A 23,880-nucleotide genomic window follows, 5' to 3' on the forward strand; every position below is an offset into this window, starting at 1 on the left:
AGAAATGAGAAAACATAATTAAAAGATTTTTTTAATGGATTTAAATAATTACCGTTGCTTATGTATTACAAATTAATGTTCATGTTAATCATTAATTTAATAAATGTTGGAACAAATTGCATTTTAATTCCAGTTTAATTACTGAGGTACTTACATTAGGTACATATATAATATTTATTGTTTTACAGTAAGGGACCCATTACAAGACGGAGTTGTACTTAATAAGGTAGAAATTTCAACACCTAACCCAGTATGGTTCGTTGTCAGATCATGATTTTTATTTGTAAGTATTTTTAAGAAACTTGGCTAATACTTACTTTTTTTTACGACGTCAAAAATCATCAAATGACCCCTCCCGCTGTGGGTTAGCAGCGGTGAGGGAGTGTCAGACTAAAAACCGTCGTGTTCCGTCGTAGGCCTTTTATGTACCAGGGCCGCGGTAACTCTTTCGAACAATCCCGCAGCCCCGGCAGTGGCTAATACCTACTTACGTCTAATTATCGCAATCACAGCTGCTGAGCACGAGGTTTCGGATTCTATTCCCGGGTCGGGCCGAAATAGCAAGTTTTAGCAACTTTTAATAAGCCGCCCGGACCCTGGAAGTTGGTCATTGATTCACCCGTGCATGGGAGAGCACGTGAATGTCGGCCCTGCGCACATAGGGGTATTTGGCATTTCTAGCCGGGCGAAACTAGAAAAACAAACTTCAACAGAAAAGAAAAATGTTATGCTTGTTAGAAAGCCAGGTAACTACTGAACAAAATCCGATCATTTTCAGACTCCTACTCCCGCGCCATCCAGCCACAAATCTCTCGGAACTTGATCATTGTGACATGCACTCGCGTCAGTTCAGACTACATTAAAAACGTACCGTGTTTGAAACCTCAGAACTTTTTTATTGTGAGCTATTTAACCAAAACAACTATGAATTATCATAATACAGATAAGAACAGTTTTATTTGTTAGGATTTAATAATGTTTACGAGCATTTTTTAAGGTTCAAAATCAATTCTTAAAGTTCAAAATGTTTGAACCGTTTTTTAATGAATTGTACTTTCCACAGTGAATATAGTTATCTTCCGAGTGCTTCCGGCTAATGATTTCTGTTGTAACGTATTACAAACACTGTCAGATGATAGATATTACACACATTAGGTGCTACTTTTTGCTACTTTTGACAGAACTTAGACGTTACTGCTGGTGTAAACTAAAAACAATTAACCACTTTTTTCAAGCAAATTATTAAATGTTTTCTTTTTAACACGCTTATTTATTGTTTTAGGCATACCAGGGAGCTCTAACTACAAACATTTAAGTAGAGAATACCTGTTTAATATGATTTTTATCTAATTAGTTAGTCAATAAAACCTTCTCCAAATCATGAATATTCCTTTATTTTATCATCGTATCAGCCCATAATGTTCACTTTTGAATTAAGGCCTTCTCAATGGTTTTCTGTAAATATTAGTAAGTCCTATCTACTTTACAGCAGAAAAACCCGCACTAATAGTTTCGCCCGGCTAAAAATGCAAAATACCCCTATGTGCTGCGTCTAATCTCTCTCTGCTTGTCTCGGATTATTATACGGTGATTTCACACTTTAAAGTCCAGTTTTCCCCCCGAGATGTTTTCCTTCACCTTTGATCAGACATTTTGTCCAAAAATACTTATAAAGTACCTACATAGAAACTTAGAAAAGTTGCTCACTTACAAAGAAACAGGTAAACCTGTTTCTGATTCAATAGGATTATATTGAAATATTATACCTGCACTGATCGGTACCTACCCGTTCAGGTTTGTCTGTACCGGTAACCTGTTTCTTTATGTAAGCACCCTATGTTGGGGTCGGCATCTAGTCTAACTGGATGCAGCTGAGTACCAGTGTTTTACAAGGAGCGACTGCCTATCTGACCTCCTCAACCCAGTTACCCAGGCAACCCACGACTTACCTAATTTCTTATTTATTTCAGTAATTTCCACAACTTTGTTCTCTTCTGAAGCTGTTCGCAGAAGGTTTAAGAACTACGGCTTCGAGAAGAAACATCTTGGCTTAACGTTGAGCAATGTCATCACACTGATGTATGTAGATGAAGTCCCGAAAAAACATCCAAAGAAACTTCCTAAGGTGCATTTGAGGGAGCAACCTACTTACTTGCCGATGTTACTGATTAAATTGTAATACAAATTACAATAAAAATCATCTTTTTTTTGATAACTTTATTACTAAAAATTACCAATTTGAAAAAATATTTTTGAACCAAACCGTTTGAATTTTTTTTTGTACCTACGTATTTCGTTTTTTCCTTTGTGCTAATCGACATATATTAACCAGTATACTAATGTGATACCAAACCTAACTAAACAAAGGTTGTAAATAAAATAACGAAAAATTACAAATTTCACATCCTTTATTTACAATAACACTTATTATAACAAAAATCAGCGGAAAAAGACTTATAAAGTAAAAAAAAAAAAAAACAAAAATACTTAATCTAATTATTTTTATTCACAAATCATCTTTTCAATCAAAATTATGAGCAGACTGCAAACTTTTAGTCGGCCGATAGTTTGTTTGTGCTCATAAATCAGTATGAAGATGAATGGTAGTACGCACATTACAGAGATCAGTACGTCGATTCTATAAAATTCAGACAACAACTCGCATTTCACTTCGCTATTCACTCTCACTTCACATTCGGTTCAAAACGTTCTAAAAGTCATCTCATACTTTATGTGTCAAAATCTCGAGTTTAATTTAGTTCAACTCGCAAACACGCTCGCAAGAGTAGCGCTAGTGTAGTAACTCACGGCGGATTTAGATGCGAAGTTGCCGGTATCAGACCGACCGGTGAAAACGTTGATTGGAATCAAGATTTTCTTTAAAAAATTGCCAACTGGAGAGTTGCCCTCCGGGCAACTGTCGGCCGACTGTTTAGTTTGCAGTGAGGTTTTTCTAAGAATAAGTTTTACCTCTCCACTCAGAGACATTTAATGATTACTTAAGTCACTCCTTAGTGACGGAATGTCATACAAATCCTCACTAAGGAATGGCTTAAGTAACCATTAAATGTCTCTGAGTGGGGAGGTTAAATTAGCCATTTAATTATAACGATAACCAGCCACTATAGTTGCCGCCAATTGGTAAAATCGGCAATTTGACAACTGAAAAATGGTTCGGTTATCGTTATAGTTAAATGGTGCAACTCAAAGAGTAAGTTTTAACAAAAGTTCAGTAAAACTCTCACACTGGTGGATTTTATCGCTCGATTTTAAATAGTCATTTTTACGTTCTTATTATCATTTTTTCCGTAAAAAAACGAGCGGAAAATCCGCTAGTGTGAAAACAATGTTCAAAATAACATAGGAAGATTAATTTTAGCATTTTTTGTGTGTAGCAACATGTAAGTGAGAGAGTATTTATTAATATGGCAATTATTATTTTTAAAGATATGAAAAAAAGTCGGTGGGCTAAAAAAAACTGCAATTTTGGACTTTTCAATCAAAATATTAACAAAAAAAAAAACACTTAAATTAAAACAATACATAGGTACTTTAGAAATAATTATTTTTATTTAAATAGCTTTACCAGTCTGACACCAGTCTAACCAAGGGGTATTGGGTTGCCCGGGTAGCTGGGTTGAAGAGGTCAGATAGGCAGTCGCTCCTTGTAAAGCACTGGTACTCAGCTGCAAAGCGGTTAGACTGGAAGCCGACCCCAACATAGTTGGGAAAAGGCTCGGGACATGATTATTATTAGCCAACTTTGGATCGGTACATTAATTTGATAAATCGAGTAAGGTTATAAGTTATACATATAAGAGAGATTCCCCCTTAGTGCGACACTGTTTGTCACACCGCATGTATCTCGCGGTGTACTCGCTCTAGCAAAGAGTAACACATTGCGCGCGAACATTACTAACATGTCCGCGAAACTGCATGAATTTAAGTAAACATAATAATGATTATATAAATGCATTGAATACTCAATTACTATTCCTTCCTTCGGCAGTCGGGTAAAAATTTTATTAGCCTTTTTATCAAGGCTAATCACGAAAATTGCTCGTCCATATTTGAATGTAGTTTTTCTTACTAACATAATTACCTATTATATGAAAGTCATTTCTTAGAGATAAATCTGACTTCGAAAATTAAAGTTAGTGGTCTGAAAAAAGAAAATATATACAGAAATAATCATTTTACAAATCCGAAACGCCCAAATTATGCTTCTTATAAATAAAAAACTATTCATTTTGCTTACCGACAGTAACTTTTCACGTATATTATAAATGCGAAAGTAACTCTGTCTGTTACGCTTTCACGTCTAAACCACTGAAGTGATTTTAATAAAATTTGGTACAGAGATAGAGTTGACCTTGAGAATGAACATATGATAGTTTTTATCCCGGACTTTTGAAGAATTCTCTTGGAAACGCGATATAACTGAACTCGGAAGCTAGTAATAAAATAAAGAGGATCCATTATTTTGTTTGCACCCTAAAGGCTCCGAAACTACTGAAACCATTTGAAAAAATCTTTCACTGTTGGAAAGCTACACTGTTCCCGAGTAACATAGGCTATATTTTATCCCGGTACGGGCAGTAGTTCCCGCAAGACGCGGGTGAAACCGTAAGAAAAGTGCTAGTCGTGTCTTTGAAATTGTTTATTTGATTCTAGTTATCAGTATTTGTTGTTATAGCGGCAACAGAAATACATCATCTGTGAAAACTTCAACTGTCTAGCTATCACGGTTCATGAGATACAGCCTGGTGACAGACGGACAGCGAATATTAGAAATAGCATCCTATTTTTTTAACCTTGAAAATACAAATAGACTGAGAACCTCGTGTTTTGGAAGTCGGTTAAAACTGTCTGCAAGCAAGACGAACCGTATTTTTTAATAAGAAACAGGATTTTAGGCATTTTTAGTTTCAAATTATACCAACATCTGTAGTTGTACTGACCAGTCTAGACTGTACTTTGTCGACTGCTTGATAAATATCTATTTTTGGGTCTAGACCCAAACCCGCAGCCTTGAATTCATGTACAGTCAAATTTTCAATCTTAAAATCATTTGCATGGTGTAAAACCATATGTTCTTTTAACGAATCTATTAAAAATTGGAAGTTACAAATTTTGCATTCTATATACATTAATGAGTCAATAGATTCGTGGTTTTTGGTATGTTGTAAGCACATATCATGATTCAGAAAACATACATTGCAGTCAAAACATTTATAGTATACAATTTTGTCGATATCAGTTTGACAAATATCATTGATATTTCCAGTTTGACAAATATCATCACTGACATTTAACGTATCATCATGATTTTCATTTTTACTCTGTTTTACATTTTCAGATTTTAGCCTTTCCGCCTTTCTTAGACTTTCGATTCTATCTAAAATTTCTTGTTCTTTACTATTAGCAGTTTCGGTAAATATGATAAAATCTTCGCGTTTAACTTTCATACAGTCATGATGTACATATTTGTGACGGGGTAAAGTATATCTTGAAAATTCAAGATGACATATGTCACACTCGTGATTTTCACTCAATTCTTGTAATCTATGGTTTTTCGCGTGATAATCGAAAGACGCCTCTTTCATATAATGTTGGTTACAAATAACACATTTGTACAAACGGTTGCTATAACCTTGGACGAGAATTCGGGACTTCAACTTTTTCGATATACTTGTCGACTCTTCGTCACTGTCACTGATAGACACGTCTTTGGAAGTCGACGGCGTATCTTTGGAAGTCGATGGCGTATCTTTGGAAGTCGATAGCTCATCTTTGGAAGTCGATGGCGTATCATTAAGTCGGAGTCTCAGACTTTTTCTTTCAGGAGTTCTAGTCTCTCTAGAACTAAATTTCTCGTTTTTTATTAAGGCACTGTTATCAAGTTCTAATTTACGTTTTCTAGTAGACCTTTTATCGTCATCATCATTCGATCCGTTAATACCGGTGACTATATTAGAATCACCGGTTAGAGGATTTAGAACTTTAATCTGGAATTTTCTGTTCGCTATCTTATGGAGTTTCAAATGTTTTTGTAGCGAACAGTGGGTGAATTTTAGACCACAATGTGTGCAAACTGATGGTGGTTTATATAACCTATGTTGAACATCAAAATAGTGGTAGTTGAACGAGTTACGTCGCAAATAACAGATATCGCAGTCTGCACATTTGAAAACGGTTATAGCAGACGCGTCTTTCTCGAAAATAGTAACTTTATTCACGTACGTAATGTCTTTATTACTGCACAAATGTTTGACTACACCTTTTCCCGTAAAATTAAGCTTGCACGACGTACATTGTATAGCATATTGAGGGTCACAGTCTTCATAATGTTCGGCAATACTATTTCGGGACAAAAAATGTATTTCGCAGCTACTACACTTCCAAAAAATGGCTTTATCATACTTTTCGATTTCGAATTTCATTGGCTTATTGTGGTGATTTACAAGATGGGTGACCAAGACATCCGTGGGGAACAATAATTTACATTTACTGCAACTTTCTTTGGACACTATGAGATTAGGAGAACACCCCATAACGTGTGTTTCAATCGTTTTTTGAGAAGTAAAATGTAAACCACATTTGCATTGAAAAATTTTGGCTACTAAACTTTTTTCTGGGAGTATTTTGGCTTCTAATCTTTTTTCTGGGAGTATTTTGGCTTCTAATCTTTTTTCTGGGAGTATTTTGGCAACTAATCTTTTTTCTGGGAGTATTTTGGCAACCAATCTTTTTTCCGGGAGTATTTTGGCAACTAATCTTTTTTCTGGGAGTATTTTTTCTTTACCATTAAAGGTTATAACAGCTATTTTATCTTTTGTAATTTGAGGTTTTTTCTTATGAGCCGCCATATGCATTTGTCTGCCTCTAGCAAAGAAATATTGTCCGCATATCTGACAGAACCAACGGTCTGCTTTTGATATAACACAGCTATGCCTTTCAACCGACTTCAGTAAGTTAACACAGCAAGAACATTTTAAACATTTGTAAATCTTATAGATTTTCTTATTATTTGCAGAATTGTCGGATGAAATCTTACTCAATTTGGAAAGTGGTAAATTTTTGACTTTATTTGAAACTTTTTTAGGCGTAGGCTTAGTTTTTGATTCTATCATGTTTAAGTGAGAATTAAAATCTTTATCGCACTCGTTATTAAAAGTCACTATAGAAGAATTTTTGATACCTTCATCATGTATATCATGCGACAAAAATTGCTTAAAATTTTTGAAAATTTCCCCGCATGTGGTACAAACGTAGTTGAGTGATTTGGTACATTCTGTTCGTATGTGCTCGCTGATCTCGGGACCGTTGACGAAGCTGTTGCAGTTCATACAGAAATATTTGTAGTCGTCCGTCGAGGCGTTCACTTCAATTTGCATTTTTATGCTGCGCGTGTATCTGGAAAAGATTTAGAAAATAAAGTTTAATCCCCACTCATCATCTTCCGAGCCTTTTCCCAACTATGTTGGAGTCGGCTTCCAGTCTAACAGGATTCAGCTGAGTACCAGTGCTTTACAAGTAGCTACTGCACTATCTGACCTCCTCAACCCAGTTACCCGGGCAACCCGATACCCCTTGGTTAGACTGGTGTCAGACTTACTGGCTTCTGACTACCCGTAACGACTGCCAAGGATGTTTAATAACAGCCGGGACCTACAGTTTAACGTTAGTTTAATCCCTACTAATATTATAAATGGGAAAGTAACTCTGTCTGTCTGTTACGCTTTCACGTCTAAACCACTGAACTGATTTAAATAAAATTTGGTACAGAAATAGAGTTGACCTTGAGAAAGAACACAGGATAGTTTTTATCCCGGACTTTTGAAGAATTCTCTTGTAAACGCGATATAACCAAACTATACGCGGGCGAAGCCGCGGGCGGAAGCTAGTGTTATAAAAAATCGTGTTTCGAAAGGCACGTTGAACTGTAGATCCCGGCTGTCATTTGAACATCCTTGGCAGTCGTTACGGGTAGTCAGAAGCTAGTAAGTCTGACAACCAGTTTTACCTAGAGGCATCAGATCAGACAGACAGTCACTCCATGTGGCACACTGGTATATCGGAACTTTCAATGGATCAATTAGTTTATAACTTTCACAAAGCAGCCCGTAGTCTGGCAGTTGGTGATTGATACACCCGTGCATCGGAGAGCACGTAAATGTCGGTCCTGCGCCTGATCTCTCTCCGGTCGTGTCGGATTGTCGTCCCATCGGGTTATGAGAGTGAAGGAATAGAGTGCACCTGTGTCTGCGCAAATGCTCGTGCACTATAATATGTCCTGCGCAGCTGACTGGTCTCCTTTAATGAGAACAGCCGTCGTGGCCGAAATCGGCCGCGACGCCATTATTCTCTAAAAAACTGAAAAATTAGTAAAAAATACATACCTATATATACTCTGCGACAGAATCTGCTGCCTATCTTGCTCCGGCAACTCATCGAACATGGTCAGCCAATCCGTCTTAAACAGATTTTCATAACTGTAGTTTAATATCTTGAACGACTCTCTATTGATGCTCTCATTATTGCTGTGCAATTTCTCGTGCAATCCAAACTCTTTCTCAGCTATTTTCAGCTCGCAGACTTTACAAGTCATCGGAAAATCACTTATTAGATAATTCAAGTGTCCTTGAGCATGGGTTATCGCAGAATCATATGTCATAGTGACCAAATTACACGTTGCACACATATACATTATATTCCAAGTACTTTGAATCGAGTTGTATTTTTTTAGCAACTCCGGGATCAATTTATCAGCCTTATGAAATAGCTTGTGTATCTTATATGCTTGTAGATTGAATTTCTTAGCACAAATCTTGCACGTTGTGAATTTTTCTGTCTTACATTTGTGTGACCGTTTCTGTTGGCGGTACAAAAAATGTTTGGTACAATCCTTACATTTGTACAATTCTGGCATCGGTGGGTCGATTTCTTTGCCCGTGGTCAAACTGATGATTTTAATGTCTTGTAGCTTGAAGGAATATTTTTCATGTAAATTTAAATGTGAGACGTAACTCTTAGTGCTGAAACTTAAACCACATTTGTCGCAGTATTTTTTTTGTGAAGCTATCTTTTCTTTGCACAGACCGTTCTCATGCCCTTTATAAGTTAGCTTACATTGGCAACAGCCGCAGAACTCGCAATAATATAGGGTTATCCCATTCTCGGCTTTTTCACCATCATTTTTGGCTTCCCGAGTCTTTTTTATTAAACTTTTGACCTCTTCTTGAGTTTTTGTCGACACAACATCGGAAGACTTTTTAGCTTTTAAATCATGAAATTCTATGAGAATAAAATCTTTTTTCGTGAACTTTTTCACTGTATGTTTTAAGCAGTGGTTTTGGTATCTTATTGTGGCAATATTTAAGTCGCAATCTGAACAGTAGGTAATTTTCTTCTCTCTCTTACATTTTGGATAATGAGCCCAAAACCCTAGCTCATCAAAACAGGCCAAGCATTTAGGGCACTTACACAAAATTTGATAATACGTATTTTTTGTGACAGTGTAAATTTTTAACTTATCATTGTAATTATGTTGTAACTTATGTAACTTTGCATCTTTAGGGCGTATTTTACGCTTGCAAACGCCGCACTTTTCGAATGGCGCTGACTTTTCGCAGGACCTAGAGTGTTGTAGCGCAGAAAAACAGGAAACAAACGCAACTTGACATATTTTACACTGAAAAAGCGTACTTTGCGGCACTAAGGAGGAAGCAGCAAAAAATTTGCCATCCCTATTGCCATATTTAGACTTTGTTTCGACTTCTGTTTTGACTTCCGGCTCAATTTTGACTTCTTTTTCAACCTTGATTTTCTTCGGCACAATTTTTGGGAACGCCTGAGGTATGCCTTTGACCTTTTTTGGCCATGGTACAGAACTAGTCGAGGGTACTTTTCTTATCACATCCGGCTCAGCTTTATCTTCTTTGTTTTTTGGGAAGTTATTCAAAGGTAGTAATTCATATAAATGTTTTATCAGAGATGTATCATCGGGAAAAGTATTAGAACAGTGGTTGCAATATTTAGAAGGCACCGTACTCTTTCTGGCTGTGTTTTTCATCGGGCTGTCAAGAGCTACCAGATAGGAGTGGCTTATCATTTTGTGAGCATCCAAAGCGTTGACCGTAGGGAACAGGATAGCACACGTTTCGCAGTAGCACGGGCTGGTTTTCAGTCTTACTTCCCAATTTTCTAGATAAACTATTGGGTTAGATTCTAAGGCTTCTTGGTATAGGACCTCTGGGTCTATTGGCGGTTTGGACCCTGAAAATAAGAAATAAAGTGTTGAATTGTATTGCATTATATGCATTTTATTTAAATTAAAAATAAATGATGTCGGGACAATTTTTCACACACGGTCGGTCAGCCCCATGGTAAGTTGTTAATTAACTTGTGTTATGGGTGCTAACACAACTGATAAACTACATATAGCTACACATATACATATTTATAAATACATAATATAACACCCAGACCGCGGCCAACAAGCATGCGCATCACACAAATGTCGATCGAGCCGGGTATCGAACCGGGGACCTCAGGTTCGGCAGTCCGGCTGGTGACCATTGTGCCATCAGGTCGTCAAATTTATCTAGCTAAAAAGTAGCTTTTGCCCTTTTTCAGACTGAATATCTGTATACCTTATTTAAATCAGTTCAGTAGTTTTACAGATAGACAGAGTTACATTCGCATTTATAATATTTATTAAGGATAGCTTTTGAATTTCATGTGAATGGAATAGAACATGATGGGTTTTAGTCAGTAAGAGTCTGACACTCCCTCACCGCTGCTAACCCACAGCGGGAGCCTTATTTTATAAGAAATCATTTGATGATTTCTTATAAAATAAGGCTTAACTTACATTGATACTTGCCTGATCTGGATTTGAACTAGTACTTGAGAGATTTTTCACTAGGCCACCACAACTTTTCAAAAAAACACAAAAATAAAAGAAAAAAAAAACCTCACCTAATATAATCTGGTTATTATAAAAATATTCATTATCTTCTTCATATTCTTCATTTTCTCCGGTTTCTCCAACATCTTCTGGCATCGTCTCAAAACTGTATTCGTTTTGGTATAGCATTTCTTGAGGTTCTTCAGTTTTGAGTTCTAATTCTTCATGGTTATATGTTTCTGAAAGATTATAAATAATAATATATTAATTAGATTTTTATACCAGATTGCCCGGGTAGCTGGGTTGAGGAGGTCAGGTAGGGCAGTCGCTCCTTGTAAAGCACTGATACTCAGCTACGTCCGGTTAGAATGGAAGCCGACCCCAACATAGTTTGGGAAAAAGGCTCGGAGGATGATTTTATACACCGGATTTTAGTTATAGATCTGCCAATATCGATATACGTCAATGTCGGTCCTGCTTGTGATCTCTCTCCGGTGGTGTCGGATTGTCGTTCCATCGCGCTATGAGAGTGAAGGAATAGTGAGTGCACCTGTGTCCAAGCAAATGCTTGTGCACTATAATATGTACTGCGCAGCTGACTGATCTCCTCAGAGGGCCTTTAGAGATTTCAGCCACGTCGCATAGAAATAAATGGGCTTCTTTGATAATTGGGGTATTTGGCTCTTTTTATTTTGAATTCAGACGAATATTTCCAGAGATCAAGCCAGGGTCACCGGCAGAAATTGCGGTTGGAAGCCAAACTAAGTTGCGAACCTCGGGGGAGGCCTTTATCTAACAGTGGACATTTTTCGGCTATAACAACGACTTCCCGATATTAATTAGGGAAAATTACTGGGTTGAAGAGGTCAGACAAGCAGTAAGTCGCTTTTTGTACAACACTGGTACTCAGCTGCATCTGTTAGACTGGAAGCCGACCCCAACATGGTTGGGCAAAGGCTCGGGAGATGATGATGGTCACTTACCGTCAATATCTTCTTCCTCAGGTATCTCGATCTTCACCCGGGAGAGGTCCGGGAACATACTCTTGATACGAGGGTTGTCCAGCACATCGTGCTCCTCAATGTCTATATCGTCGTCCATGGTAGCTGCTGGTAGACCAGAAAAAATAATAATGTTAGGCCTCTTGTAAACAAAGTATCTTGACTTAGCGCACGAGGTTGTCGCCATGTGGAATGTAAGAAAGAAAGAAAATAATTTTTATTGCGCAACAAAAGACGTATAAAATTAGGCACATTATACAGAAATAATGATAGAAGGGGAGAATATGCGTCTTAAAGCGCGCAATACGGCCCTCGCTCAGCATAATGCTGCGACCCGAAACGAGACAGAGTCCCAGCGCTGGTTTTCAGCGACAGCCGGTGATAAGGCGTCGACACGGCTGTTATTGTGCCGATTGTCGTTACGGCCAATGGTCTTATAGCCAAGAGCCTCGACCTCATGAGGCTCTCGTTGGGATCAAGGGACTGATAAGGCCAATGGTCTAATAGCCAACACCTCAGGAGGCTCTCGTTGGGATCAAGGGACTGATTCAGAAGGCAGTACTCCTTGATACGGCGCGTATTGTGAGGAGGTTTCCGTCTCTGGGGCTCTAACTACCGGTACCTTGGACCCTGTGCCCGAAGACGATTTATGGTCAAACCAAAATCTGCCGGAAGTCACTATTCCACGCGGACAAAAGCTAGTCTGGTTACAAACAGGCAGATAGCTTAAAAACGTGCATATAAAAAAAAAACAAGGTTACAATAATTTAGCACTTGCATGCTGACCAAATGCTTGTCTCAACATAATAAAACTATGTGAGTCAGCTATTTAGAAGTCATTCAACTATTACAATAGACAAATTGAAACCTGATATATTGCAGACATACTAATTTATCCATTATTTATAAAACGGACAAAAAAATCACGTCTGTTGTATGGGAGCCCCCCAAAATATTTATTTAATTCTAGTTTTCAGTATTTGTTGTTATAGCGGCAACAGAAATACATCATCTGTGAAAATTTCAACTCTCTAACTATCACGATTCATGAGATACAGCCTGGTGACGGACGGACAGAGGAGCTCAAAACAATAGGGTCCCGTTTTACCCTTTGGGTACGGAACCTTAAAAAGTCTTTCAGTTTTAGATAGCCCATTTGTGGAGGAAGGCTATAGGCTACTTTTTATACGGATGGAGTGAAACCAGCTAGTATTTTTATGCTACCAAATAAAATGGCTGAATAAATAAAATTGGAATTTGCTGTGGGGATATTCCCATACATCTTGAGAGGGTATAAGCTATCATTATCTTTTTATTTGGGTGCATAAAATTATTTCAGACTACCTTTTGCCTATGGTTTCACCCGTATACCAAGAGAACTACTTTCTGCAACTGGATATAAGTACCCTATGCCTAGGGGAGTAATAATGTCTCATCTCTCATCTCAAACAGTTTAGCTATTTTTACCATGACTGCATAACACATATAGTTTCTTTCGCATCACTACATAGTATAAAACAAAGTCGCTTTTTCTGTCCCTATGTCCCTTTGTAAGTTTAAATCTTCAAAACTACGCAACCGATTTTCATGCGTTGTTATCAGATAAGAGGAAGGTTTATATGTATAATAACATCCATCAATAGTGGGGAAATACAGTTACACCGTGAGAAGCCGGAGCGGGTCGCTAGTTTATAACATTTGTAAGAATCATGAGTGGTACTGCAGAAACACATGAAATAAATATAAAACTGCATGTCTATTCATGCAAACTGTGAAAAAAATCAGACATTCTACTATTGAAGAATCAATAAATACGCAATACTGATCATAATTTTCTTATGAGGTTGTTTATCAATATCATATACTTTAGGACAGTCCCAAAATCATTTGAAATGACACATAGGAAATACCTAAGTTTGTAGTTTACACAAATTGCACAGCAACATATTAATCTATACTAATATTATAAAGAAGAAAAAATGATTTTTTTATTGTTTATAATGGATAAATTCAGAAACTACTGGACCGATTAAAAAAAATATTTCAAGATTACAAAGCTACATTATCTGCGAGTTACAAAGGCTATATTTTATCCCGTTACGGGCAGTAGTTCCCACGGGACACAGGTGAAACCGCAGGGAAACAGCTAGTGTACAATAAAGATACATTTTTGACAATTTGAATACTTCAGCTGTATAGGTATGGGGTAATTTGTTTGTCTCAGTTTTATATTATATTTCATTATAGAGTATTGAAGGTATCTAAAATTTTCGATTCTTACCAGTACTTTACAATGATATTTTAGTCTACTGAGTTTGGCATTTGCAAAAAGAATAACACAAATAATGCAAAATTGATATGAGTGTTTTGTCAACTTGTTAATTGTAGATGATTCATAAAATAGAAGCAGTTGATAAAAGAATATCTAATATTTTCTACTGTTTACAGTCATTGACCACTAATGTCGGAACTATTTTGATTTTTTGAAACTCATCTGTGAATTTTTTAAGTGATTGAATGTTATCATCAGTACGAATACAAAAGTTGTTAACTATAGTGTTCTCAGCCTAAATGTATGCCAAAAAACCGTTAGATTATCTTGTATTGAGAGAAAAATTACGTGTCCTAGGTTACCTTCCGAAATTAATTTGGTTGAAGTTTTTTCACATAACTTAGGTGTATCACACAATCACTATAGTCTTCTTTATTCACGGTTGTTTTAAAAATTAATAATTAACTTAGAAACTGCATCAATTAAACAGAAATTAGTTAAAAGCACAGAATTAGGGCAAAAATGTTTGATTTCCCGTCTTCCATATTTTGATTACCACAGATGATAAATGACAACTAACTTTGCCATTCCAAACTTTGAAGTAGTGCTGCCAATGTTTTATTAATTTTACCTGATCTACAACTTTAAGATATGGAAGTTAAAGCTGTCTATTTATATTTATAATTATATTATATTATATTTATAAAAAATTTAAGTGCTTACGTTATAACTTTGTTGTGATGACTATTATGCCTGGATGGATGCTTATTTTTTCCGTAGATATCCTTGAGCTTATACATGAAGAAGGAAGCTGAGAAATATTAAACATAGGTGCCATTCGTTGCCTCATGTGTAATTGTGTATTAAAATAATATGTTTGAGATTTACTATGAAAACGGGAAACCGTATAAAACTAGAAACACTGTAGTAAAATATCACAGACAACACAAAGAAAGACCGAATAAAAAAAGCAATCATTTCATAAAACGAGGTGTCGTTTGATAACTTAGACTGCTACCAAAGTAAAAAGCCTAGGTCAAACTCATAATAAATTAAAAAAACTATCTGACAGAAACTGTCAAAATAAAATAATATTTTCGCGCGTTTTCTGCGAAGTTTGTTACGATATTTTTTTTGATTCCGGTAAATAAACTTTTTAGTGTCTTTTATTTGGATGTTACTTTAATTTACAAGGAGATTGCAAGAATATGGCTCGAACAAAGGCTTCTGTGGGCTCTAAAGGTGGGTTTTGGCATTCTGTGTTGTTTAGTTTACCCTCACTGGTCTGATAGCATTTTGTGTGCTAAAAAGGTGTTAATATTCTGGTCTCCGTGTTTCAGTGTCTGCGGGAAAGAGCAGTAAGGCTAGATGTAGTGTGGCACCACCATCCAGCAGCTCTGGAGCTTCTGGTAAATATATTACCTATCTACTAATATTAAATGTATAAACTGTGTCTTTGTACTATGTGTTCTATTTTTCTTATTGTCTGTATTCTGTGTGTGTAACTGTGAACATACGCTGTTGAGATAACATAAGTTACCGTACAACCAACAGTGGTTGATTTTAAAGAATTTTCCAGTGTTAAATTGCTCAATTATCGAATAATAACCTCCCCACTCAGTCATTTAATGGTTACTTAAGCCATTCCTTAGTGAAGGATTTGTATGACATTCCGTCACTAAGGAGCGACTTAAGTAATCATTAAATGTCTCTGAGTGGGGAGGTAAGACTCATTTTACCCAAGTAATTCCCAAAGGGTGCTTTTTACACTGTTCAAATTAATTTCAGTTAAATAACTTATCTTTAACTATCTATGACATGCACTTACCATACTTACCCTCTACCCTTAGGCAGTTCAGACCGCACTTCCAAGACCAGTTCTGGAGGCAACCCCGTCTGTCCTCGAGAGACACCCAAGTGGCAGAGACCCATCACCAACTTCTTCATCAACAAGGATGAACCCAAGAGGCGAGAGGATGAACCGATGGATGATGAAGAAGGTAAGACAACAGTTATTATATACTAGCGATCCGCCTCGGCTTTGTACGGGAAAAGAGTATTTCCCCACTATTTAATGTATGTTATTATACATATAAACCTTCCTCTTTAATCACTCTATCTATTGAAAAAAACTGCATCATAATCCATTGAGTAGTTTTGATGATTTAAGTGTACATAGGGACAGAAAAAGCAACTTTGTTTTATACTATGTTGTGATTACCTTGATATTGTGGTAAGGGTACAAATGCTCTAAAACGTTGGCAATTAAGCCTCTTAGGGGAATTCTAAAAAGCCAGTGGTTTTGGGGTAGGACTATTCAAAATTGGTATTTAACTACTCTTTTGGGGAATTTGAAACAGTTAATCGAGTAAAATATGTAGATGTCGTCACACTAACATTATTAAGAAGAAAGAAGCGGCATATTTACATTTTTACCCAAAAGTCTGCTATTTCATCATCCTCCTGCTCTTATCCCAATTATATTTGTGGTCGGCGCCATACTCTTTCCATACTCTTCTATGTGCCGTCATCTCACAAGTAACATTCTTTCTTAGCATATCTACTATTTATCCTTCATCATATTTCTACAAACGGTTCCATCATTAATTAAATTTCTATTTTCTCCACAGCTGGCACATCAAAACCAAAACAGAAAAAATCTAACATAATACATTCAGATACTGAAGATGAAGTATTAGTAGAAAAACCAAAAAACACAGTTCTAGACGAAACCATTGATTTAGAACCACTAAATGGAGAAGAATGTCATAAAATTGAAGAATATTATCCAAAAGGAGAAAAGGGGAAAGGCGTGGGTAAGAAAACTAAGGGAAAAGAGAATAGAGAAAGTAAGAGATTGAGAGAAGAAGAGGAAATAGAGAATGCCAGTAAAAGAGTTAAAGTTATGAGCTGTTGAGCAGTAGTTTTTATTATAGTGAGATAATATGTGAATAGTGTTGGACAAAAGTATTACTTTCCTGTTAAAAATGTATTGTTTTCTAAGCCAAGATTGATTGAAAATGATTTTCTTTTAATTGAAACTACCTTTTAAATGTACTGCTAAAATCTATACCTACAATACTTCTAGTTGTCACAAATTATAAATAGATCCTGCCAGGCTGCGGGATTGTTCGCGCGAGTTACCGGCGGCGCTGGTACATAAAGGGCTTAAGAAGAAACATGGTGGGTTTAGTCAGCAAGAGTCTGACACTCATTGCTAACCCACAGCGGAATTTGATGATTTTCCATTAAAAAAAGGCATATAAATAGACTAATAGTTACCAAGAAAAAGAACATACCTTGATTATGATGAATTAATTCAAGTGTAAATTACTTACATTATAAATGTGAAAGTAACTACCAAAATTACTGAACCAATTTAATTTGTGTTTGGTACAGATCAACCAGCCTCAATCTTTTTGTCTCATCTTTCCTGCAAGATTTTTGTCATTACAAAGCAGATGGAACTGCAAGGAACAGTGTAATTTAAAAATCTGCTTTTTAAATAGTTATTTAAGAAAACCATTGTTTAGTTAAGTTTTTGCTAAGTTTAATCATTTTTGTGGACCAAAATAAACATTACTTTAAGACAACATTTTGTTTTGTTTGAGTCTATATTTTTTGTGGTATCAATATTTGTTTAACCCCATCCATCCAAATTGTAGCCTCGACGACTGTTGCTTAACCCCACCCATCCGAACTGTAACCTCAACGAGTGTTGCTTAACCCCACCCATCCGAACTGTAACCTCGACGAGTGTTGCTTAACCCCACCCATCCGAACTGTAACCTCGACGAGTGTTGCTTAACCCCACCCATCCGAACTGTAACCTCGACGAGTGTTGCTTAACCCCACCCATCCGAACTGTAACCTCGACGAGTGTTGCTTAACCCCACCCATCCGAACTGTAACCTCGACGAGTGTTGCTTAACCCCACCCATCCGAACTGTAACCTCGACGAGTGTTGGTTAACCCCACCCATCCGAACTGTAACCTCGACGATTGTTGTTTAACCCCACCCATCCAAACGGTAGCCTCGACGACTGGTGCTTAACCTCATCCACGTTTTTACTACGTAGGGGTGTAAAACAGTTAAGTACGGTTACTTGTCACTTTACAGTTTTTATAATTTTGTTTACTTTTTGTGTCGCAAATCTAAAAACTTTAAAAACTTGATGTTCAGTATATACCTAGCTGTTTTTGTTTGCTAGTTACCTACATAAATATTATTTTGGCCTCGATGAAATCTTTGCATCGAAGTAAAGGCCTCTTATACACAGACGGTTTCTCGTCGTGAAAAGCGAGCACGGGGAGCAGGCAGGTTAATAACAATAAAGTGCTTTTGTGTAAAAGTAACATAGTTATCCAAACTAATATTATAAATGCGAAAGTAACTCCGTCTCTTTTTTCTTCACACCTAAACTACTGAACCAACTTGTGTGAAATTTGTGACTTGGGAACTTGAGAAATGAAAGAATAATTTTTCCCGCGAGATCGGGAACTATGTGGGTAAAACCAAAAATCTGAAGGAAGTCTAGTACTATTTCAGGCGGAGTCGCGGGCAAAAGCTAGTTTTAAAATAAAAACACAAAAGTAATATTTATATAATTTATTGTACTAGGTATAATCTCTACAAAATCTACTAACTTGGTAGAAAATTCAAATGAGTCGCGTACAAAAATTACAAATACAACTTAAACTATAAAAAATCACAATTTCGTTTGTAAGAAAAATAAATTTTACCAATTTTGTTAAAAGGAATATAATAATTTAAGACAATATGCATTAAACACAAGTTTTTTAACATTTTTATTGTCATTTAGAATACTTTTTTAAAATTATAATAATTTTGAAAAAAAAAAAGTTTTCAATATAAAATACTTTCAAACCAACAAGGTATATTGTATTCAAATCATATTTTGTTAATACCAACTTTTCAGCCGCCCTAATTGAATAAATATAAATTGTAAAATACTGATAATTATGAATTCTGATACTTCATTCAAAATTTTTAAAATGAGGCTTCCAGTCTAACCAGATGCAGCTGAGTAGCAGTGCTTACCCCTTGGTAAGACTGGTTGTCAGACTTACTGGCTTCTGATTACCCGTAACGACTGTCAAAGATGTTCAAATGACAGCCCGGACCTACAGTTTAACGTGCCTTCCGATGACAAGATGGTGACCGCGCCAAGCGTTGCTTAACCTTATGATCGATCGACCCGCGCGGCTGTTGCCTAGTTTGTATTTCATATTTTTAAAGCGATTTTTTTGTTATTCTCATTAAATTCAAAATTATCAGTATCAAACCATAATAGGATAAACTAACTATCAAAAATTGGTAGAAAATTGACAAATACACTTCTAAAAGTACAAATTATAACTAAGAACATATTTTATATAAAGTGTTTTAGGATTTTTTTTTCAATCAAAAGTCTTACATAGTTGTAATATTTTCTTATATCTATTTTCGTTTCATACTATGATTAAAATAAACTCAAAATAAATTAATATTGACGCTAAATCTTACAACTGGTGATTTCAGTGGCTAAAATCAGAAACAAGTCTATCCTTTACCAAAAAGCGATTCAAGAGGTTTTAATCCCACCGAAAACAAAAATGTGAAAGACTGCCAAGTTCGATAATATGGGAACGCTTCGCCTATAAAAGAAGTGAGATCTGAATAAGTACCAAGTTCCATACACATACCTCAGTTAAAAATAGTTACTTTCTAATGATGTTACTTGGCAAGTTTTCATACACCTTGTTATAAACCTACTAAACGCAATGAATCAAGTATTTAATTTTCTATTAAAACTGCTCGAACTTGGCGGACACACTGCCGTGTGTCTAGATAGAGCGATTCAATAATAAAATTCAGGTAATGTGGAACTATGTTCGCGCGAGTTACCGCGGCCCTGGTACATAAAAGGCCTACGACGGAACACGACGGTTTTTAGTCAGTAAGAGTCTGACACTCCCTCACCGCTGCTAACCCACAGCGGGAGGGGTCATTTGATGATTTTTGACGTCGTTAAAAAAAAGGTAATTTGGAACTTAGAGATCCTAGTTGTAATACAATTTAGAAATGGTTTTTATTTCAATTTTAATAACCCATATCTTTCAATAATTACAGTGTTAGAAAAAGCGTCAATATTTATTTGAAAGACGGTTAAATAATACTATTTTTGTTTCTTTGTAATATATTCCGATTATTAACACAAGCGAACCGATTTTTCAACCGACTTCCAAAAAAGGCGGCTCTTAATTCGACTGTCTGTTTTTAAAGAGCCATAACCTCGGAAAAGTACAAGTGCATATACTTAAGTAATATATGCCGAATTATTGTGAGTTTTTGAAAATTGGCTAATAATCAGAGTATAAAAGAAATTTCCTTTATATTTAAAGAATATAAATCGTCATTATAAAGTACAGCTGCCAGCAGATTAACTTACCCAAATCTGTCAAATACCAATCGAACATTAACCTTCCCCTATTGTGATAAGGTTGAAAATCTATTGAAGACATCATCTCCCGAGCCTTTTCCCGACTATGTTGGGGTCGGCTTCCAGTCTAACCGGATGCAACTGAGTACCAGTGTGCCACAAGGAGCGACTGCCCTATCTGACCTCCTCAACCCAGTTACCCGGGCAACCCAATACCTGTAAGTAGGACTGGTTGTCAGACTTACTGGCTTCTGACTACCTGTAACGACTGCCAAGGATGTTCAATGACAGCCGGGACCTACAGTTTAACGAGCCATCCGAAACAGATAAGGTTGAGAATCTATTGAAAACATTTGACAGATTGGGGCAGGCTGATGTACCGTAGAATATACATATAGCTTAGATACCTATTTCTATAAGTTATAAACTAAACAAAATTTGGCTGTCATCAATCATTCGACTTTTTCATCAGTCCTTTAGATATTTACAATTTTGAAATAAATTGCTTATAAGTATAAGTACCTAATGGGTAAAGAACCAACCTCTCAAGTATGAGTCTGTTCGATTCCAGTTCAGGCAAGTATCAATGCAACTTTTCTAAGTGTGTATGTACTTTCTAAGTATATTTTGGACACCAATGGCTGATTGAAAGGTGTACATAAAAGGCCTACGACGGAACACGACGGTTTTTAGTCAGCAAGAGTCTGACACTCCCTCACCGCTGCTGACCCACAGCGGGAGGGATCATTTGATGATTTTTGACGTCGTTAAAAAAAGGGTGTGCGATTTTTTTGCCGTCTGCTGGAAGTTGTTCTTTAAATACCAGTTAATAGTAACATATTTTGTTTTTTAAGCAATTTATTTCAAAATTCGATACAAATCCAATCGCTCGCATATATTTTTTTAAATTTTACTCTAGAGGGCAATTTCTAGGCAGATTTTTATCTAAAGATATATTATAAAGGTAAGAATTTAGCTATTTATTTATCTATATTTTTATTAGAAAGGACAATGCTCATGAAGTATGAGAAAAAAACCCAGGCCCGGCGCAAAAGAAATGTAACTTAAAATATAGGTAAAAATAAGTAATTAAATATTACATAGGGGGCATTATCGAAATCAGTGGCTATATGTGTGAAATTGCTATTCGAATTTTAACATCTGCGGTACATTGCTACTCAAGATTTTAGAGGTAACATAATGTATTAGTAAAAGGAACAGCAAACAGATACAGTTGTGGTTTAAGAGTGTACATAATGACATGTTTATAGCAACTTCTCCACTATTCTACCTACTTTTACAAGATAATAGGATGATAGAACTAATATGAATATGGATATGAATGTACTTTTCATTTTAATAATAACGCTTAAAAGTCATCGATTCTTTATTTCTAACACGACGAGATCCAAAAATGTTGCGGGATGCGCGAACTGTTCCTCATGTCTAGCCCACCCTATGTAATGTAAAACGCTCAGGACGCGATGACGTGGGCGCTGCAGCCTGTACTTCGGTATTGATTTATCTTTTTGGAGAAGCTTATTACTTGCCATATTACTTGTTTGTTGTTTCAGATAGCACATTAACTAAACTATAAGCCCCAGCTGCTCATGTTACCCCTTTAAAAAATCAAATAGCAATTTCATACATTTAGCCATTGATTTCGATGATGCCTCCTATGCAGTATTTCATTACTTATTATTACCTATAATTTGAGTTACTTTTCGTTTGCGCCGGGCTTGGGTTTTTTTTGAGCATTGTCCTTTTACACTGTTTTATACTATCCGCCTGAAGCTTTGATTAAATGGCTAACATTGGGCAGACCACGGACTAGCAAGCGCAGCGTAGGACGTCCACCAACAAGATGAACAGATCTTATAAAGGTCGCCGTCGACGCTGGATGCATGTCGCCTCCAACAGGTATCTGTAGAGATCTAAGGGGGACGCCTATGTTCAGCAGTGGACGTCCTATGGCTGAGATGATGATGATGATGATGATGATTGGGCAGAATTGAAAAAAAAAATTGTAAGGAATAAGTACGAAAATAAATTAAATATCAATTTATATGTTGTTTCAAATAAGAATACCTAAAAGCTGGGGTAATATTTTTAGCTAAAAAATATGACCAGCTTTGAGAATTTTTAACTCCAAAAACGACTATAATTTTACTTAAAAATGTCAGCCCAACACTGGGCAATTTTGCCCAAAATTAGCCATTTTAACCATAAATATTAAAATGCAGGTAAAAATGCGATTATCGTTAAGAAATACTACGTAATAATAATAATATTGTCACTTAATACTAGTTTTAATATGTGTGGAATAAATTGATGATCTTAAATAATACATTTTTTATAGCGAAGAGTAGCTGCCAATAAAAGTTTAGGTATAGTTATCGGCACGGATAATGAGCTCTCGGCGGAAGAGTGGGGATCGCTTTGCGCACTGTACACGTAAGGCAATAAACCAATAAATCACTTCTGCGCAGGTGAAGGTCAGGGCTCAATATCCCTGCCGATGATTATACATATGTTTTATACCAGGAAAGTGTGAGAGCTAGACTATTGTGTATGTCGCAGTCATTTGGTTAAATTTACTATTTGATTGAATGACTAGCGCGTTGTAGTAAGCCGAATGTTGATTGAACAAGAGTCGTTCTTCTGCCAATTAAATTACTTTTAGTGAAGACATTGAATTTAACAATCAACGACTTGACGAGTTGTCCTGTAGTCATTCCATTAACAGTCATCGATTCAATGAATGTGCTAGTCATTCAATAAAATGGCAAATTCTACCGCATGACTGCGACATGTACGTATGTTCACACACACACTAGTTTGCCTTATACGCTTTCCTGAGATAAAACGTCTACAAAAGGGTTAATTTAGCGTTTTTTTTATAGTGATTGAATGATAGTTATATACCACACCTCTTCGCTATAAACTTAATAATTATGATTTCATACAATGTGTGTAGGTTTTTATACGTTATGTTATCAATAAATAAATGTGGATTTTAAACAGCCTCTGAAAATAAGAAAAATATAATATTAGACACTTTCAAACTTTGGAAAACAAGTAGTAACGTAATACTACCTAGATATGGTCTGACCTGTTGCAGTTGACAGTTCTGTAAGTCACTTAAAAAATGTTACTTTACCTTGAAAAAACAGCTAAACTTGTAAAATGCTGCCTTACAAATACAAGACTGTGCTTTGCTTGTACATTAAGAATACTAAAACCTTATTAGCC

The 23,880-nt window shown here is 36.2% G+C and overlaps 3 protein-coding genes across 4 annotated transcripts in view; 1 reads left to right on the forward strand and 2 right to left on the reverse strand.

Moving 5' to 3' along the window:
• The first annotated feature begins 316 nt into the window (after window positions 1–316).
• Window positions 317–17,211, forward strand: LOC110381799 (PCNA-associated factor). Of its 2 annotated transcripts, XM_064043369.1 has the most exons (5): window positions 317–326; window positions 15,323–15,427; window positions 15,526–15,594; window positions 16,036–16,185; window positions 16,816–17,211. In XM_064043369.1, the coding sequence occupies exons 2-5, from the start codon at window positions 15,394–15,396 to the stop codon at window positions 17,100–17,102; spliced, it is 540 nt and encodes a 179-aa protein (XP_063899439.1). In that variant the 5' UTR covers window positions 317–326; window positions 15,323–15,393; the 3' UTR covers window positions 17,103–17,211. The 2 variants fall into 2 exon arrangements, with proteins under 2 accessions (XP_063899439.1, XP_021197877.2); XM_021342202.3 differs by lacking the exon at window positions 317–326 and having other exon boundaries at window positions 15,257–15,427.
• Window positions 2,432–14,763, reverse strand: LOC110383182 (zinc finger protein 91). The gene is made up of 5 exons (XM_064043333.1): window positions 14,548–14,763; window positions 11,896–12,021; window positions 10,984–11,151; window positions 8,403–10,278; window positions 2,432–7,416 (listed from the first exon to the last, which is right to left on the reverse strand). The coding sequence occupies exons 2-5, from the start codon at window positions 12,011–12,013 to the stop codon at window positions 4,929–4,931; spliced, it is 4,650 nt and encodes a 1,549-aa protein (XP_063899403.1). The 5' UTR covers window positions 12,014–12,021; window positions 14,548–14,763; the 3' UTR covers window positions 2,432–4,928.
• Window positions 17,212–18,779: 1,568 nt separating the features above from the next.
• The window catches only part of LOC110381804 (catenin alpha), a 50,536-nt gene continuing 45,435 nt past the window's right edge, over window positions 18,780–23,880 (reverse strand). Inside the window, exon 25 of the mRNA XM_064043336.1 lies at window positions 18,780–23,655. The gene's annotated coding sequence lies outside the window, so the exon portion shown is untranslated. The remainder of the gene's footprint in view (window positions 23,656–23,880) is intronic.

The sequence above is a fragment of the Helicoverpa armigera genome, chromosome 31 (assembly GCF_030705265.1).
Source record: "Helicoverpa armigera isolate CAAS_96S chromosome 31, ASM3070526v1, whole genome shotgun sequence".
Classification (NCBI taxonomy): Eukaryota; Metazoa; Arthropoda; class Insecta; order Lepidoptera; family Noctuidae; genus Helicoverpa; species Helicoverpa armigera.